Source organism: Columba livia, chromosome 10 (genome assembly GCF_036013475.1).
Source record: "Columba livia isolate bColLiv1 breed racing homer chromosome 10, bColLiv1.pat.W.v2, whole genome shotgun sequence".
Lineage (NCBI taxonomy): Eukaryota > Metazoa > Chordata > Aves > Columbiformes > Columbidae > Columba > Columba livia.
This window is the reverse complement of record NC_088611.1, coordinates 10653297-10671519: the sequence shown is the minus strand read 5'-3', so window position 1 is coordinate 10671519 and position 18223 is coordinate 10653297. Positions and strand designations below refer to the sequence as shown.

Sequence of the window (18223 nt, the reverse complement as noted above, 5' to 3'; positions counted from 1 at the left end):
TTCTCCTTGGGGAGGACGGAGCGGTGACAGCATGTGATGGGGACGAGGTGGCTCAGGCACAGTGCACACAAAAGAGCAACAGCCTGACAAATATAAATGACTGGAGTGAGTTGGGAGCTTGCATCTGTTGAGGTGCTGTGACTTCCTTGATACAGTAAAATGAAATCTCTATCTAGTGAATGTGAATGAATGCCCAAAGGAGGAAACACAATGTAAAAACTGACATTGTTTTTTCTCTGTCTTTTTTTTTTAGATAATTAATTTTTGAAGCCTTTAATTCCCATTTATCATAAGCATGTCTCAGAAACATGCTGTGTATGTGTCATTTGTTTTATCAGGCACAATAAACTTGTATATATTTCATAATGTGTGAATTGTGTATGAGAGCAACTCCAGAAGGGATAATTTCAGCAAAGAAGCTTGAGATAGATCAGGATCTGACAGACATGCTGTGAGAACAAGGAGAGTGTGGTGAGAGATGCCACCGGCACATTCTTGCTACCCTTTGTCTCCCCAGGCCATCTTTTCAAATTCCCTTTTCTCCTCCCTTATGCAAAAGGCAAGGCAAATATTTATCTCAGGACTCATAACAGCTACCACAGCAGAAGAAAACTGTATTGTGAGTGCTGAAAAAAATCAGTGATGTGTACATCAAGAAAGTTATTACTGTGAAGAGTTGCACTTTCAGGGATGTATCTTTTAGGTACTTTCTATTTTTGGATGTTCAATTTTGCGGGTCACTGACTGCATCTGCTAAAGAGCCTGTGCCTCTCCCAACGTACAGACCTGATTCAGCAGAGTATTAAGAGGATGGATCAGGGTTAGAAATCTGGTGATTTGCTGAATCTGGGCCACAGCCGGTGTTCAGGAGACTGGAGCTGCCCATGCCCAGGATGCTTCTTGGAAGCGCATATCCCAGCGATGCTCTCTAGCAGCATCGGCTACCAGCTAATTCTGAGCAAAACACTAACAGCTGCCCATGATTTAAGCATATTGGACACTTCACAGCCCTTTAGAATAATTTCTTCCAGGATCACTGATTTCTCACTAGTTTGCCCTGCATGATGTGGTTCCTGCCCCTCACACTAACATGCTCACAAAGATGTCCAACCTCCTTGTTGCTTCTGAACACTAAATTGTGAGAAGGGCATTCTCATATCCATATGGACTGTAGTCCCACTGAATAAGGTCTAATCTTACTGCTTTCCCTAACTGCTGTTTGTTTGCATTTGCCACAACTTTTTTATTAATTAATTCCTTATGTTGCTCCCCTGGAATAACACTGTTTACCCCTTTCACAGATAAAGCAATTTTCTTTAATTTAGGAAAACCCTTGTTTGTCAGTTTTACTAAAGAAACCCCATTGCTTTTTGCCCCATGACCCTTTATGTAAGATGAACAGTTTCTTTAACCTCTGTGTATAGAGGATGCCTTCATGCTACCTTTCAGTCCATGAGTCTGAGTGACTTTTAATGAATTACTGGCTCAAGGTTATTGTTATTCCAATTTCTGAATCAGATGGGGAGCAACCTCACTTTGCAACCAGCAGCAATGGGACTGAAGAATCCCAATGTTTGGCATTCTCTCCATCCCTTTCCAAATATTTGCGTTCCTGGAGACAAATATATACTGTTTGTCCTCAATATCTAGGTGATCCTGGACTTAACTTTATCTTACAAATTGCTAAGGAACAACAGCAGTGGATATTCTGCAGCCTCTTCAGACAGCCCATACATGTGCTTGAGCTGGCCTTAAGAAGTTATCCCTTAAATCTAAAACTTAATAATCTCTTTTGCATATTCCGTCTTGTTCTATCCACTTTAGATGTGGGAACAAATTATTTCTTTCTGTTTCCAACAGTTTTATATGTTTGAATATTATTAGCATTTTTCTCGTTATTATTCTTTAGGCTAAGCAACTCCATTTGGTTTTTATTTATAGGACATGTTTTATAGACTTCTTATCCTTTGTGGTGTTCTCCTTTGGATGCTTCTGTTTGGGACAAATCTTCCTTGACATGCAGCATTACATGCACATGTGTAGTACTGCGTCTGAGGCCCCTGGTGCTGGGGAGAGTGGCAGGTTGCTTGCCTAGCAGGAATTTTCTGATGAAAAAGACCTGCAAACCTGGTTTTATACATCCCAGGCAGGGTTTTTGCTGCTTCCACAGTCACAGGGCATCGCTGACACGTTCAGCTGCGTGTGGATCAGGGCAGAGCCAGTTGCTCCCCAGCATATGTTTGTGCTATTTACTGCAGTACCTGGCACTTCTCTCTTACACAATTCCATCCTTCTGTTTTAATCTGGTTTTATGTCCCATTTGTCAAGATGATTTTAAATTATATTCACATCCTCAGAGGTACCTGCAGCCTCTTAGTGTCACCAGCAGGCTGAATAAGCACAGCTTCTCTTCTACCATTGCTACTAATAAAAATACTGGAAAACTTGGGACTGAAGACAGACTAATTTTCAAAGTGAACTTTCAGTAATTACCTTCCAACCATGGCTTTTCAGTCAGTCAGATTCACCCTTCAGTAGAGTTACAGAATAGGCCTCCGGTGAAGTCTAAATTGAAAATTTCAAAAGTGATAAAATAGAAAAAACACATGTTCTGCAAAGAGTCTGAGGAGTGAGTTCAAATCACAAATGGACTACATGCAGGCAGCCTGTGTGTGTTTTAAAAATAATCAGATAATTTTACCTGCTAGGTAGAGGGAAGGAGAAAGGAATTTTGAAGTTATTAATAGTTCTTTCCCCTCCCTCCTTAAAAGCGTTTAAGGGAAGTTGGCAGGTGTACCCAAAGAGGACGAAGTAAGCTGTGCTGCCAGCGAGCACTGGTTTCTGTAAATCTTTCTTCTCAGAAATGATTCCTTATTCTTTAGAGTATTTGGGGATTCTAAAGGAACCGACGGCCAATCCATGTCATTGTGTTGATTTTGAAGGGGAAAAAAAAATAAAAGGCTACATTGTCCATTGAATGTGATGTGGATGGGTCAAAAATCAGAAGTAAAGAGTTTAAAATCTTCTAAAGTTAAATAATTTCACTTACAACTAAACATTTGCTTTTCAATATTTCTCTGTTAACACTGCTCCTTAAGTGTTAAAAGCTTAAATGAACATGTGTTATAGTGTCTTATCAAAAAAAGGGACACTCCTGCAGTGCCAGGTCTCTTGAAGACCCTATACTTCTGGAAAATGCTTTCAGAGAGATGGAAATGGATAATGGTGCTTTGGTGTAGCTTTTGGTGTAGCATACTTTTTAGTTATGTATATTAGAAGAAGGTATCTATCTTCATGTTAGGGAAAAGGGTTTCTTTTGAATTTCAGAAAGCTTTCTGTAGCTTATTTTCTACTTTTTTTGTGTAGATGAGATGAATTTGAGTTTATGTTAAACCTTTGTGCTCAGGTTTTGCTGGGACTGGTCTTTTTAGACTTGACCTACAATATGCATCCAATGTAGGTGTTCTTGCATACGTTGCATATGCCCTTTTACTGAGACAGACAAACCTTGTGTGCTCTCAGCAGCTGTACGGTCCCAGGTTCTGTGTAACCAGACAGTAGTTTGGTAGCCCATAGCTTGGTTCTCTCTTCTGCATCCAAACCTGAAGATTATTTTTATGATACTACTGTTTAAAATGCTTGGTAAGTCTTTGGAGGTTTTTGCACCATGAATTGATGCTTCTGTTTGAGAAAACAGTGAATTCCCACTAGATATTTGCTCTCACCCTGGGGTCAGACCTGTGGCAGTTGGAGGGGTGAGCACCACCTTAAATCCAACAACTCACCTGTTAGTGTGCAGAGCATTTTGTGCTTACCCTTAGCTCTTCCTTTGTTGAGTGATTAAAAGATGTCTGTTGCTGTCTGTATGTGCAGCATGCTTCATTAACAGTGATTTATTTTGGAGTTTAGCAGAATTGGCACTGTGCAGCACACCGATGTGCAGTAGAAAAACGTGAGATGATTGCTAAGGCTTGCTGCTGCTGCTACTCCTGCAATACTTGGGGGCCTTAGAAATGTTTTGCAGGTTTTCATTCAGAATAGTCACAACACTGTGATTTCCTGTCATGCAAATTGTGTCTACAAAAGTATGTTTTGCATTTTTAATGTATCCACATACCTTAACCTTAAGTTTTTAATTTCTGGGGTTTTTTTAAGAAGTGCTAATTATTAAACATCCAAATGGAATTACTGACAAAGAGCCATGCGTACTAACCCACACCAGTTCACCATAGATATTTCTACTGCATGCATCTTTTTTTTTTCTCATACCCGATTGCAGTCATGGCTCTTAGAGTCAATTCTCTTTGTCAGAATCCAATTACAAACAAAGGTGCCTTTCAAAAGAATTTGCAGTGGATACATTGCCAAAAGTAAAGTTAAAAAGATATCTGCACATGTGTCTTGGCACTAGGTTTTCTAATGGGATGCACTTCCAAACTGAAGCACAGCTATCTCATTTTCATCTTGAAAAAATATCTTGTATAGTGCTGAAACTACACACACTTCCTTCTGGAAATAAAATATTAAACTCTGCAAGTTTTCAGGCCTCTTATATTCTCCTTCAGAAGCAGTGCAACCCCCTGGGATTTTTATAGTCAGAAAACATTTAGAAATGGGAAGGATCTTTTCAATTATATATTTTTTTTGCTCATGCACAAATGTTCCCTTTCCCTAAAGTTGTTGCCATAAAAAGTCAGCATTCTTCAACAGTTTTTACACAGCTCTGAACAATAGACCTGCTGATACGAATAGCAGCTATGTTTACAGGAAAACATTTTGAAGATTGAACTCATTCACATGTGAAATAGGGAACTACCATGAGAAATGAAAACACAGCCGTATCTTGAATACCACCACATTTTAACCTTAGAAAAATATTTTTAATGGCAATCATCTAATTTACTTTTCACTATTTTTTATGCTAAGGCAGGCATCGTTTCTCTTCAGAAAACTTGCTGTGAGATATCAGCCCATGTTAGGAGATGTATCAGTAGAAGTCAGGGTGTGGGTTGGTGTGTGATTATTCTGGCCAGGGCTCAGCTGGTCTCCAGGTCCCTATTTCCAGTGCAGCTCCTGGCAGGGCTGTTACAGAGCTCTGGGAGGATGGCGCTTCTGAAGCTTTACTATTAATCCAGCAATAGCATTTATGGACAGGATGACAGAATGTGGCACTGTTCCATATATTTAGAAAATTATATATGCTAAAGCCTCTTCTAGGAATATATTAAGAAGTAGTTATTACGGGATATATACTTTAGCTATCAGTGCATGAAGTTCGCATTAACATCAACGGCAATACAAACAGGAGTCTACATGCCATGTTAATACTGGTTCGTTAATACCAGAAGTTACTCTTTCCATTCAAATAGCTGCAAATGTTTCTTTGAAGCACACGCCTGACCCTCTGATGTCTGCTGGTTCTCTGATGTATGTTTTGAATAACCAAGAAATAGGGAACATTCTCAGCTTTTTCACTGGACTTAATTGTTAAGTGCACTAAGCAGTAAAAATATATATTTTTAGTATAGCTTTTCTTTTTGGCTGAAAGCAACACCCAGTGTTTGGGTTAAAACATCACAGGAGGAAAAAAAAAAGCCTGCTATTTTTAATGCCTTTATAAGCTAAAAATTAATTTACGCTAGTAATTTTGAAATGCTTTATATTAGTGTTTAAAATGCTTAGAGAGATGCATGATTTCCTAAGGAGAAAAAAATCAGTTTGCAAAAAACACAAAGTAGCCAGAATTTTTGCCAAATATGTGGTGAGTCAGGAGAAGCTCTGATAAGAGAAGTTGCTGTGGGGAGGGGTAAAAAATTGAAGACTATCCAAGAATTTTCTCACATCTATGGAATTATGAGGGAATAAAACACTAAAAGAGCAATTTCAGTTCAAAGAGAGTATCAGGAGTGTGATGCAAATGGCGTTGGGACCTGCAAACAGGCCAGCGATCTCTGTAGTTGTCCCTTATCCCCACCAAGTCTCCAGAAGCACCACCCTCAACACCTGTAGAGACTCTTTGCTTGACTTTGTTCATATCTGGTGTTTTATATTGCTAGATTTTTTTTAACTGAAAGGCACATATTATATTTTCTTGCCACTGGCACTGCTTATAAGCAGCTGAGAGCTGAGTGCTGTTGTTCCTAATCCCCATAGCAGGGGGATTCTGGTCAGCCCTTCTGCATGCTGGCAGCTCACAGGGAGGTCTGCAGGTGCTTTTGATGGGTTCCTGGCAGTAGGTTAAGTTGATAAGTGCTATACCTCTTGTGTTTTTAATTAGGTATCAAAGGTTGTAAGTGATTGTTCTGTTTCAGTCCCACGTAGCTTATTGCAGAGAGCGAGGAGAACAATCGTAAAGCATCACATTGCAGTGTAATGAGGAGAAGCCTTATAAGTGACACAATGGCTTTATTGATGGGAATAACACATGGGAAAAGCAGTACACAAAAGAATTTCAGCAGTTGCTGGTGAATATAAGTTTTATCTCAGTCTCACTTAAAATAGGTAAAACCAAGGGCAACCTGCCTTTGGTAGCAATATCCTGTATAAGTGCAGTTACCAGCAACAGAATTTAGTGCTTAGAGGAAAAATAGTATTTGCCCATGTATGAGGACTATATAGGATAAAAAAATATGTTTCTTGGGTTCACTATAAACACACAGAGTAACTGTTTAACTATGTTAATCAATATAAAGGTCTAGGACGGCATTTTCCTTCAAAAATTAATAATTAATACTCCTAATAACAACGTAAGTGAATTATTATTTTCATTGATTAGTCCTTCCTATAACCCCCAGCTAGATTAATCAGTCTGTGTGAGAATTGATGAATATATGCAATTAATCTCTACCCCCTTCAAAGTCGTATCTTCAGATCAGAAGATTCTTAGTCTTCTCAGTGCATTGAACCTGATTTTATTAGAAGAATCTTATCAATTTCAACTCACAAAAGCAAGCAGAGACTTCTCATCATACCCCTTCACGTGCTATTAGTCATGCAGTTTGTCTTGTAAGCACGAAGGTCCCTTAACTTCCAGCCTTCAGTTATATGAATAAATTATAGGAATGTGTGTCTAGCTTGATTTATTTGTTTTTAATGTTTAACTGCCTGCTCTGGAACAGGTTTGTTTCACTAAAGGAGGCATTTTTTTCCTCCTTCAGTTGCACTCAGGGGAGGGTACTTTGTAGTGATAAGCTGAGGAAGTCTTTAAATTGCCTGCTTACAAATTTTAACTATTTACAAGTTGTAACAGAGTACAAGAAAAAAAAAAATCAGGTTTCACCTGGAGATGTTTTAAGGTTTATATTTTTTCCAAAATTTCTAGGGCAATGAGAGTGGGGGTGGAAAGGGAAAAGCATCCCCCTTTCCTGAGCAGGATCGGAACAGTTCCTTGAAAAGGTCACCTTGAAGAGACAATGTCCTTCACATACCAGGTGATGTTTGTAGAGAAAAGTGAGAGTCATTCTTGTAACTTTCCGCTTAACTGTCATCTGCAGAGTTAACTAATTACACTTCAGATTACGCCAGAGAGGCAGCGAGTGAATCTTAGGATAACAAAATTGAGACAAAAAAAATCTCACAACACCCAAGTGGAAGATGCAGATACGAGGTTACAATTTCTAATCCTCACCTGGTACCCAGCATAGACAGTCACAAATCACTCCTCACAATCATTTTAAATGAAATGTTTATAAAGATTTCTTTGTTGGTCTTCAGGTGCAACTACCCTGGAAAGAAACAATAAACTGTCAACAAATAGAAGGACCAGCAATCCTAAATCACCTTGTAATCTGTCTTTTCTCTTTTACAGATTAAAGATTGCCTAGAATTTCCAAGGAGCCCCATTCTCTTCAATAGTTACCAGTCTCATCTCCTCTGACCTGGGAAGCTGAAGATGAGGTTGTTATGGGAACTGCTCGTGCTGCCATCATTCATGGTGTGCCTTGCAGGTAAAGTGTCATTTAAAAACTTTTGATTTTAGAATGCCACTTATTTCACACTAATGCAAAAGTGAACTACATTTTATATGCCTGTGATAAAATGGCAAAATAAGTCCACACATCATGCTCGGCATTACAAAAGGTTGCTGAACAGATCACGCTGATGCCCTTAACAACCTCCTTTTCCCATTGATCAGTGTGTCCACAGCAAAAGCACAATGTTTCAAAGGTCTGCTCTACGTTTCTAGTTCAAAGTTGCTGTTGATGAGAATTGTTTTCCCATGTTCTGTGCTAAGCATTTCAATGCTCAATTAAACCTACGTGGAGTATAGCTTTAAATCCCATTAAAATGGTGTTACGTTACTGCTAAGACCTCGCTCCATTTAACAAATAATTAGAATAACTTATTCCAGCAATATAACCATGTTCTGTAACTGCCCTTGTTTAATTTTCTTCCCTGAGAGTTGCAATGTTTTGAACATTCCTGGCAAAATGAAATTTCTGAGGAATGTGCCTTTATCCTAGAGCTCAAATGGTTCATGGAGGCATTTCAGATTTGCAGAGGGTCAGCAAAGCTTGCACCAAAGCTTTGCTGCCCCTTTCATGTGCAAGGAGTTGTTTGTCAGCTGCTGCTGGGTGTCAGGGAAACCTTGGGAAAAGAAATTTCCCTACCATGGGGGAACGGGGCTCACATTGCTCCACCTCAGTGACGGGTGCTGGGATCACACTGGGGCTGTCCAAGTCTATTTTGAGTCTCTCTTTCTCTGCTGTTCATCTATTGTTGATTATTTGAATTGGTATTATGATTCTTTAAAATGTATTTGGTCCCGGGGGAGGCTGTTACTTTTTAATTAATGTTTATGTCACCTTGGTATTTATCTGGATTGCTCTAATTTATCTGCTGCTTGATGCTCAGAATGTTTTACTGCTTTGTTTAGTAACTTCTGCTCTCTTCCCTTTTTATGTGCTCATTGTCAGGGTACTTTTTCAGCATTTTACGTAATAGCAAACTACTTATAATAGTGTTTACTTTCTTCTGCTTAGCTCTGCTTGAACATAAAGCCACTTTTATTCTGGTACTTATGGGTACCTATTTTTGAAATTTGCTTCCAAGTCTTTCTAAATGCGCTATGACAGTTTCTGAGCTGGCAGAAAATTGGATGCAGAGAGATTCTGCAGTGCAGTGCCGCACATGTTTCAGGAATTGCAACCCTAGAGAAGTTAGGTTGCGGAAATATATGAAGTATGATCCTTTATTGCAAGCAAGTAAACAAAACAGTGGAAAAACAAAAGCATGCAAAATATTTCAAGTATAGAAATTACAGTAAAAATGCATCTATTGCAAAATGTTTAGGGTCAGCAAAAAAAAGTTTCAGGAGAATGTGATCAGGGGACTGTCCTTCTCTTTTACATCATTTTTTTTAGAAAAACACATCTCACAAGCACTGGCTTTCCCGATACTATTCTGTGACAGCGTTTTTTCTCATCTTTGTATGCACTGAAAATCTTTAGGACGTGGCATTGGTTTCTCTGTCCTGCTGAGGGATATTTAATAGAGTTACAGGGGAGGGGTACCTAAAGTTTTGCATGAGTTTCATATTAGGCGGTGAGTGAGGAAGCTGTTTCCTTTTGTTGAATGATGTGGTTTGGGCTGCCTTATTTGGTAAGATTTAAATTTGGAAGTTTCTGTGTGTGCCTGCAATGTTGTACAAGCCAGCTGTAGGCAGGGACGGGATTTTGCTGTGTGAGCCATGGCATTAGCACAACACAGGGCTGACTCCCTTGGGTGCAGTGCTGTTACTAGCCAATGCACCCAGGGTGCTTCCCGGACCTGTTCGAGTGTTTTGCGCAGGGCTGTGGTGTTATGGACTATGTGAACACATTCAGCTCTTCCTGTTAAATATTCCAAAATTAAGGAGGAAACTCTACTGGATACCTCATATTTTTTTATTCTGCATCAATGCACCCTGCAGAGTGGGAGGAGGTGACTATAAAGTAGTTAATTCTTTGCCAGTGTAAAACAAAAGTTCATAGGCAAACCTTCAGCCTCTCTTAATTTTTGTATTTTTATGTTTGCCTTCTTTTTTGACCTAGTTTCAGGAGGTTTGTTTGTTCCTGCTGGTACTTGTGCTGCTCTTGGATATCCTTGTTGATCCCAAGACAAAGGCTCAAAGGAGACGAGTAACCATGTCTTGCCAGGCAGTGGGAAGGCACAGGTGGAGCTTGAGGTTGCCTGCTTCTGGGGTGCCACTCCTCCCGCAGTCCTGCACGGTGGCTCTGCTTCAAGGCTACCCAGGAGGGATGGAAACTTTTCCTCACTCTGTAATATATCTCTTCTCTTAAATTCTTCTCAAGTTCTAACTTAAGAAAAAAAATACAACATTAAGAAGTAATATTTTATTTTCATGTCGATCAAGCTATTGATTCATTATTGAAAAAAAGATTAAGAGTTGAATTATACAAGGAAAAAAAAAAAAGGTAAAAACGGTTGCAGAAAAGTTATTTAAAAACCCACCACAGTGCCTTGTAGATGCCCAAATGACTGGGAAACCGTGTTAAGTATTGAGTTACCTGTGAAAATTAGCTTAAACCTGAAAATTGAATAGTTGTATTTAGTTCTTCCAATTGGTGTCACACACACAGCCCAGGTATCCCTCTTATCATTGTCTCTGCTGCTGAGAGCAGCACACATACCTGGTGGAGGATGACCATTTTGTTGGTTGCCTTGACAAAACTCCCCCAGAGGCCACTGTCCCTGTCCCCGCGCAGCAGTGGCCCTGTGCTCCTTTGGGGACAGCCCATGTGTTCCATGTACTGCTGGTCCCAGCACCTACTTGGGTGCTTTTTCTTTTTGTATGCTTCCTAAATGAACATCTGTTCACTGGAAATTGCATGAAAACTTCCAAACTCATATCATTCAAGCCATTAAACAGCTGTCAAACCCGAAGCACTTAGAGCATCCAAAGATGTCGTTAAAGGTCCCAGTGATCTGCTGCTGCCAGCGTGCCAGGAGAAGTAAGACATGCCAGAACTGTTCACGGTCCGCATGGAATATTGCTATTGATTTTACGTACTGGGTGTTCAGATATTACAGCTCCTCACAGCAGGATAAAGCACTCGGATAGAAAGCTCGATCAATCCCAGCACATAAACCAGCTATGTAGAGGTGCAAATCTGCTAATAATTTCAGGGGCTATCCAGCCTCCCTCGAAAAGGCAGCAGCATTGTGAAAGATTTTTCTGAGGTTACCACACGGTTTCCACCCATTATCCATCCTGGCACCCTGTTTTTCAGCCTGCTTTTCTCACTGGTGGTTCTGAGGTTGGACTGATTAAAAACTAGCAATGCTTTCTTTGTACTTGATAGTTGACGTATATCAGTTAAGGGCTTCTGATGATATTTGCAGGAGTCTTCAAGTATCAGCTCTGGGAAGCAGTAAGAGCAAATTATTCCTTTGCTGCCAAAGGACTGATTTGTTAGGGCTGTTGGATTCCTTAAATAGCAGTTGTGGTGGTGATAATTTCAAGTTTTGGAGAGTAAGATGAGAGGCAGAATAGGCTGCTCTTTTAAGTCGTGACTTTGTTAAGAAGTGATCTCTCTTGGGCAGCCCCACATAACTATTGCATACCCTGTAGTGCATTTGTGTACAGCCTGGGAACAGTGACAGGGAAACAAAAGACATTTTACAGGGTGAGCCAATCTGACTTTTGTTAATGAAGATGGGGCATGGGCTGTGTGTCTGCAATATCCTGGACAAATATGAAAGGAAATTTTCCGTATTTTTGTGACTCTTATGCAATTCTTTGCCTCATTAACTTTCTGTAGCAGTGAGTTTCACCGTTGAAGTCATATTTACATGTTAATGAGCTGCAGTCGCATAGATGCATTAGCTGTGTGAGTGTGCATATGCATATTTTATAATGTAATTTAACCTGTGAAGATCCACTCATGTTTTGATGGAAAACAAAAAAAGGAACCTAGTAGCTTTTGACAATTGTTTATGATTTGCTGTGTATGTGGCTGGAGTCTGGCTTGCTCTCCTGCCCCCAATCTCTCTTTCAGCTTTTTCTTGGAGGCTTTTGTTTCTGGTCTTCTGCTTGTTCTTGATATTTAAAAAGAAAAATCTCTGCTCACAACAAACACACCAGACAGCAAGACTGGCCCTCTTTTTATCTTAGCAAGCACCACGTAAAAAACAATAACTTCAATAAATCACTTTGTCTTGGAGGTCTATAATAATGCTTCTGTTTCAACAAGTTTGTTTTGTCAAAGTGCTATTGCAGCTTTATCTGTTCAGTGCTTCAGGAGGCGTGACTGAAGTAGCTCCAAAAAGCACAGGCCAAAATACAGGATCTAGTATTTGTTTTACTATAATGCAAATAAATAAGGAAAAGCTGTTTTTTCTCTTTGCTAGCTTGGCTTCTTCACGAAACCTCCCAGCTGTGTAAGCCTTTGTTTTGTAACAGACAAAATTGGCTGCACAAAGATTGCTGGTATTTTTTTAGTGGAACATGGGAGGTGATCACAAAACTTAGAAATACCTGTGTTGCCTCCCTCGAGTGGTTTGTATAGGTCATTCTGCAATTTCTGTACATATTTACACTTTGTTACATGAAAAGCTGGAGTTTCACCATTGTCTGGGTATCCAGATTTAGTTATTAGCTCTCTTGCCTCTCATATCTGAAAAGGTAAGATGAATTAATATGGAGAAGACCACGTCTGCAAAGTTTATGCATCATTTCAGCTGCCAGAACAGGGGTTAGAGTGGTATTTATCAATGGCTGTTTGCTGGCTGGCTGTACAGGGAAGCCTGTTATTGGCATCATGATAGCCCAGCAACATCCACACTTAGTTCTGTAAATCCAGGGACAGCACTATGTTCTTTCAATATGAATTTCTATCATATTTTTTATTAGGGTGGAACAAAAGCATTGTTTCACCTTTTATCTGCTGAAAAATGCCATTTTCTAATCTAGTAATATGCACACAAAAGCAGAAGTTTAAAAAAAAAATGATAGAGATTTTCAGTGTGGTGGGTTTTGGGGTATTTTTGTGGGTTGTTTGTGTGATTTATTTGTTTTATTTGGCTGGGGGGGGGTGTGTGTGTGGTTGGTTTTGGTGTGGTTTTTTGGTAACTGTTTTTTCTCTCCTAAATGCCTGTCCAGGCACTCTTTCTCAGTCTGTCATGTGCTGATACAGCACAGCCAATACCTCACACACACACACACATATATATACATATATATATATATATATGTTCAGGTGGTTTCCGTTGTTAGATACAAATCACAGTAATTTATATCAGTGCATTCCAATAAAATAAGGCATCAAGCTCTATTAAAAATTAAAATTCAAAATCCATGCAAAGATGATGAATATTCACAGGCCTATTTGAATTCATGCTTCTATCCAAGCAGATGTAGGTTACGTAAAAAAGAAATTCTGCTAATTTCATGTCTGAATATAAATAATTAAACCAAGAAGTAGTGTTGTACATATTAAATGATGGTCTTCTTTAAATGTTGCAGCAATTCAATTTGTTCAGCGTTTTTTCTGGTGCTGTGTAGTTCCCATGACTGGTGCTTTGATGTTAGTGGGTAGCTGGAAAGTGATTAATCTGTTGCAGTTCCATAATTAATTAATTTATATTTTGGTCAGTTCTGCAGCACTTTGCATTTCTGTACCAAACTGCCTAATTAATGTTTGCATAGCACTTGGAACAGATAAAGCACCGAATGACTCCTATTAATATAATTAATTCTCAAACACAACCCAGCCTTTGGCTTCACGGCACTGGATAAGCTGTCACTGAAGCTCACTGGAAAAGGTTTTGCTGATGAAATCTGGCTTGCCCTTAGTACTTTGGGCTTTTTTCTGAATTATTTGAGGGTTTTTTTTGGTCGCTTTAAGCTCCTGTATTTTCAAATGCTACAGCAAAGTCTGTGATCAGAGTCCCCTCCTCCTGTCAGCCATTGGTGCCTCTGCTGAGGTATGAGTGAGTTTTCTACGTGTCCTTTGAGCTCAAATTATGGTCAGTGTGTTAGAATTGCCCAATGTACAGATGGATTTGGATGTTAAGATGATCTGGTCTGCAGAGGGTCTTGGGGACAAATTTTGTGAAATGACCTGCTCAGGATAAAATAAATTTTTGATTGTAACAACTAATTTGTCATGTCACGGTCCTACTAATGATCCATAAAAAAATCTGCCAGTCCCCATAGTGGTAGGTGATGAGGTCACAGGACAGCAGTGCCATAACACCAACACTAGCTGCAAGTGTAGATTTTTTGCTGAAAACCAAATACTCCATCTCTAAGGATGGGCAGAAGCTTCCTTACGATATATAAACATATAAACAGAATTAAATGTGTTATTGAGGTGGTGGTGAGGGGTGATAATAGTGATAATAACTAATGTTAGTATGGTTCTGTGAATTATAATACAGAGCTTTGAAGCCAGAGGACATGTAATTCTGCCATGGAGATGAAGAGAGAGAATGGTTTGAACTAGAGAAATAGAGTGAGAGGGGAAGGAACTTCAGAGGGTATAGGAACTGGGATGGGAACAGCTGAATCTGAAGTGGGCAACAATTCGTTTAAACTGAAACCAGAAGACTTTTAGCCACCAAAGTGAGATGCTATGGTATCACTCATCTGTACATAGCTGTAAAGAGGAGCTAAGAAAATGTGTGATTACATGTAATTTATGTTTATTTAGGGATTATATGGCAAGATTTTCAGTGGTTGCAGAAGATTTGGCTGGGTTGTCAAGAGCTCTGTGCCCATATTACATTGCTGATCTGTCAGCAGTGAAGCCCTTGCTAGATATGACCTGACTCTGAGGACATAATTTCCCAAATATCATATGCAATTTTCTCATTTCTCTTTTATATGCAGATGATTAGGTATATTATGTTTTTCCTCTGTTTAACTCACAAGTCCATCTGGGAAAGTTTAATTACATCTTTCTTAAAAGTTATTGAGGTAAGATGATGCACTTTAAATAAAACAGAGACTATACTGACATTTTTATAAGCAGATGTTCCAACTATCTGGCTGTGTATTGATCCCCTGTGCATTTTATATGATGCCTCTTTTCAATTTAGCTTCTTTGCATTTGAATTAGTATGTAGGTATTGAAATTAAATCTTACTTAGGGAGTTACAAAAATACCTACTTTTCCAAGCATCTACCAAATTAGGGAGAATATGGACCCAAAGTACTTCTTAGTTGCCAATAAAACTGAAGTTTTATGGCAAAACTTGAAGTAATTATTTTATTGGTTTTTAGGTAAAATGCTGCATGATTCTTAGAAAATCCAAATATTGTTGGAAAGGGACCTCATTTTGCAATGCTTGCATGGTCATTGAGGAGAATGAGAAGGTGTTGCAGTACTGGGCTACAGTGAATATTTAGAAATAATCATTTATGTATTCATTTCATGCAAGACACAGTCCTCCCACTTTTTGGGATTTCGTTTTAGAGTTTGTCTTTACTACTGTGTTTTATCTTGAATTGCTGGGGAAAGTCTGGCATAACTAGTCAGAAACCTGCCTCTGGGTAAGCGTTTCCTCCCCTGATGCTGCCTGCATGGGCACAAAATTTCTTTCCCTTTTCTCCACACTTTCACGGGTCTTTTCATCATTTAGAATAGTAGCAAAAGCCACCGGAGGAACATCAGTTTCCACTCAGACTTCTGGGGTTAAATCCCTTGGTTTTGCCTTCTGCCCTTACCTCATGCAGTGAAGCATTAGCTGACCGAAAATTATGTTGGCAGAGATCATTATTATTTGGATAAAGGTCTTTCAGCTAAGCAGCAATCAAGGCTGATCATCCAAACGGAATAAAAGAGTAAAGGGTCAATTCAACTTCGATAATTATAGTACTGTAAATGTGGGCAGTAATAGAATTACCCTTTACTGACAGCTAAATCTGTAAATAGGCTGGCAGAGCATTGCTGGCTAATGTTATCCATAGCAGAAAGTGAGTCTCTTTGCTACATCTGCATGATTTTGTAGGGTTTCACATAGAAATACATGTTGTCTTCCACAGCTTGGCACTGGTTGTCGCAACTGCTCCAGGTCTTACAGGATTTGGGCCATTAAATAGAACAGATGCTTATGTATTCTTGTAAGTTTGTGCTCAAAGTCAGTTTATGGCAAGTAAGTGGGATACTCGCAATAAATATTGCTTTTAATGAATAGAGCACAGAATGCTATAGTGCAGTTCATTCATCTGAACATTGTTTAATGCTGGTTTACTGAAGCATTTGTCAAATGCTGTGACAGTATGTGCTCTGAAATTAGGATATACTTGTGACATGCTTCACTGACTCATTATTGCAAGTTTTAGAAAAGTCCTCCTGTATATTACAATGAAAAACCAAAACTTGCACGTTATCACTTCAGTTCTTCAATTTGGTTTTCCTTATGTATTTGATTTTTTTATTTTGCAATAAAATATAAGTATTTAGCTTCATAAATCAAACTAAGACACAATTGTTAAATAGCTTATATCATATTAATTAGGCTGTGAAGCAAGACAAGCATTACAACCATTTATAATTGAGTAATGAAGAAGTTGCTAATCAACGAAACAGGCAACTAATTAACCAGCCAGCAGTCAGCATCTTCAGCTGAAGTTGGTGACTTTCAACTTAATTAAACTTTCCAGGTGTCAGTGAAAGTACGAAAAATATATCTATCTTAATAAATTTATGTGTCTTAATTCTAATTTTCTGAGTTTAAATGTATGAAGATTGCATCTGTTTTATGGGAAATTGCCATATATAGAATATTTTATGTCCATATTGCATATCTGAAAAGAAAACAGGCAGTACGTTTGAGAAAGCTTCGTTTGAACTTTGCCTATTGCAGGTTGAGTACAGCATGAATTTAATGTCTTCATCTTTGTGTCAGAAATAACTGCTCTACCATCTTTTAATTCATACTTTCTAAGTGTTTCACAGGTGAAAAATGGATCCCTGACAATATTGTAGTTGTTTTCACTTGTGAAAAGTAGATAATATAATTGGTGTTCACCGGGGCTCGGAAGAATAAATTATTTCTGCCCTTGCAAGTTTGCTGTCTGTGTAAATGGACAACATGAAATGCCTGCTGAGAGCCAGATCAAGCTTCATTCCTGTAGCATTCACTTTCATTCCATTTTTCGTATGGTCCACGTGAAATGGCATTTTCTCTAGGTTCTCACTGTGTATGCTTTACTAGAAAACATCTGAAAAGGAACTTTAAAGAAAGTAGGTTGATGGTTGGGTTTTCTGGCCTGTGAAAGCAGGGAGTAATGCAGAAAACACAGCAGGATAAAAAGAGGCTGGAGATGGCTGGATGCATGGATGGAATGAAGATGAGAAATATGCACTTCCTCAGCTACAGAAAAATTGTTTCCAAATTCTTTGTGTCAAGAAACCTACATCAGATTGTGTTTTATGATGCCCCTTAAAAGGAGAATTACATATTAAACAAATAATGACATTGTATTTCTGAGCTTTACTGCTGAAGTCCAGGTTGTGGTGATTTGGCAATAAATTGAAGTATTGCGTTCTTTTATCTTGTACATTTGTCGTGATTTTGTGACCTCCTTGAGTGTGTAACACAGATCTGATGCCTATAGTGTGTCAGTGGTCTCTAACCCTCTTTTTGGTTGATGCACAAGTATGCTCTGAGCATACCAAAGAAACAAAATACAGGCAACTCTGAAATTGCAATTGTTAGTGGAAGGAACCATACTTACTGCCAATTAGAGTAAAAAAGGCAGGAAGAAAGGCTTAAGGAGAGACAGGCTTTGTTCTTGTGGTTTTCTTCCAGAGGGAAGAGGTATCTTTAAAAGAGGCAGAGATGTGAACCCACAGCACAGGCTGAGGAGTAGTACATCTGCCAGTGTAGAAATGACAGCTAATGTGACAGCTCTGAGAGAATAATTCAAAGAGACTCCCCAAAATCTCTTATAAATCTCAAAACAAGGAGCGGTTGATAGGATCTTGAAGGACAGCCCGAGGGGTCCAGCTGAAACCAGGGCACCTGGAAGACGTTTTTGCCATTGTGTTTGTTCACGTGTGTTGGCTCTCTTCAGTCCCTTCAGGTTAGGAAGACTGAAGTAGTTAAGGAGAGAAAACAAGTCTAAAAGGCAGCGCAGCACATAATCAAATTGTTATTGAAACGTATATTCCTCAACTGGAATAAAATGCTCTCAATAGCGATATAAAGGTGATGCCTCTTCTCAGTCAGGAAGCCCAGCTGCAACTCTCAAGTCAAGAACAGTTACCAGTAA

At 39.0% G+C, this 18223-nt stretch overlaps 1 protein-coding gene across 9 annotated transcripts in view; it reads left to right on the top strand.

The window, feature by feature from the left end:
• The window catches only part of LOC102088268 (contactin-4), a 334360-nt gene that overhangs the window by 165873 nt on the left and 150264 nt on the right, over positions 1-18223 (top strand). For all 9 annotated transcript variants that reach the window (XM_065074577.1, XM_065074578.1, XM_065074571.1 and 6 more), the window contains one exon: positions 7808-7946. In XM_065074577.1, the coding sequence (XP_064930649.1) occupies positions 7892-7946 (55 nt within the window). In that variant the 5' untranslated portion in view covers positions 7808-7891. The remainder of the gene's footprint in view (positions 1-7807; positions 7947-18223) is intronic.